Below are 1801 nucleotides of genomic sequence, written 5' to 3' on the forward strand. Positions count from 1 at the left end.
TGGCGGTTTTCAAATGAGGATTGTCTATTATGAAAAAAAATTGAGTGCTCCTGCAATGACTTGAATTCAAATGTCCTTCTTTCTTATCAGTCGGTTCTTAAAATAAAGGGTCCGTGGAGGGATATTTGTCAATTGTAGATAAGAGAACAGCAAGCGAAAGATAAGATGGTCAGAGGGTTATCATTAGAGCTAGGAGATGATAGAAGAATTCATTTTTGGGAAGATAATTGGCTACCATGTGGCAGGGGCGGAGCTAGGCTAACTATTTAGGGGGAGCGATGTTATATTTTATATTACTATTTCTATTGATAAAATTAATATATATATAATCTCAATCAAAGTAAGACAATAATATATAAAAATTACCACTTACAGTTTTGTATCATGAAAAAGCTATTCGACGTTTTTTTCTATTTTCAAAATCATCTATAATTGAATTTGTGTCGAAAATAGCTGCTAATTCTTTTTCTATATAGATGACCAAGTTGTTTGCAAGAAATTCATCAGCCATTTTACTTCGGAGTCTTGTCTTAACAATTTTTATTGCTGAAAAAGCTCTTTCTTTTGTTGCTGTAGACACTGGTAGAGTCAAAACAAGACGTATTAATCTATCAACCATGTGATAAGTTCTTGATTTTCCAGTTTCTTGCAACTTCTTGCACAATTCAAAAAGTGTACCAATGCCTTTCAAATGATTTGGTATATCATGCTGATAATGTTGCAACTGAGATTTCAAAATATTTAGCTCATTAGAAGGAAAGTCAAGGGGATAAAACTTCTCTGCTAACTTGCTGATTTCTTCAATATTGAATGATTTGAAATTGTCCTTAGGATCCAAAGCACAACTCAAAGTCAAAAGCTCTATTGTTTGCTCATTAAATCTACTATTCAACTCTTGTATTTGAGAGTCAATTGTTGCCAAAAATACATTTATTCGATAATGATGCTCAACTGTCACACTTCGTTGACGAGATCGACCTCTTCCAAAAACATATTGTGCACTCATATTAGGGACTTCAATTTCATGTTTTTCACAAAAATCTTTAACATTTGCAAAAAAATTGCACCATCCACCATCTCTTAATTGTTGAAGAAGTAACTTTGATGTAGAAACAATATGCATTGCATTAAGAATATCTTGAGATTGTTGTTGCAGTGCTTGGCAAAGAACATTAGTGATTCCCATAATCTCTTTCATCAAGTGCAAAGTGAAAACAAATTCAAATGACAATAATATTTTACTAACACCATAAGCCTCACCTCTTTGTGCATAAGTTGTCCCGTCTTCAATGATATTATTGAGAACAATATTGGTAGCAGTAAACATTTTTACCAAACTGCAAATAGAATTAAAGTGAGAGCTCCATCGAGTATCCCCAGCTCTTTGTAAAGTGCTTATTTGATTCGCACATTTGCCTGTTTCTAATTCATTTTGAGCAACCAAGTTTGCATTTTCAATTGCTTGAGCTTCTTGTAATTGATCATGTCTTTTTGAAGAAGCAATAACAATAGTGACAATAGAGTTTAATTGAGTAAAAAATTCATGAATTTGAAATACCTCTCTTGAAGCTGCTACCAATGCTAATTGTAACCTATGAGCAAAACAATGCACATAGTATGCTTGTGGAGAATCTTTAAGAAACAAAGCTTGCAAACCATTCCACTCACCCCGCATGTTGCTAGCACCATCATACCCTTGACCCCTAATATTTTCAACTTGGAGATTATAATGAGAAAGGACAGAAATCAATTCTTTCTTTAAAGTTGTTGCACAAGTATCAGTGACATGCACAAGATCAAA

The 1801-nt window shown here is 33.4% G+C and overlaps 1 protein-coding gene across 1 annotated transcript; it reads right to left on the bottom strand.

Annotated features, from left to right (window-relative positions):
* Positions 1-382: 382 nt before the first annotated feature.
* On the bottom strand, positions 383-1675 carry LOC107481639 (uncharacterized). Its single transcript, XM_016101918.1, has one exon. It carries the CDS (start codon positions 1673-1675, stop codon positions 383-385), a length of 1293 nt encoding a protein of 430 aa, XP_015957404.1.
* Between the last annotated feature and the right edge of the window lie 126 nt (positions 1676-1801).

The sequence above is a fragment of the Arachis duranensis genome, chromosome 1 (assembly GCF_000817695.3).
Source record: "Arachis duranensis cultivar V14167 chromosome 1, aradu.V14167.gnm2.J7QH, whole genome shotgun sequence".
Taxonomy (NCBI): Eukaryota; Viridiplantae; Streptophyta; class Magnoliopsida; order Fabales; family Fabaceae; genus Arachis; species Arachis duranensis.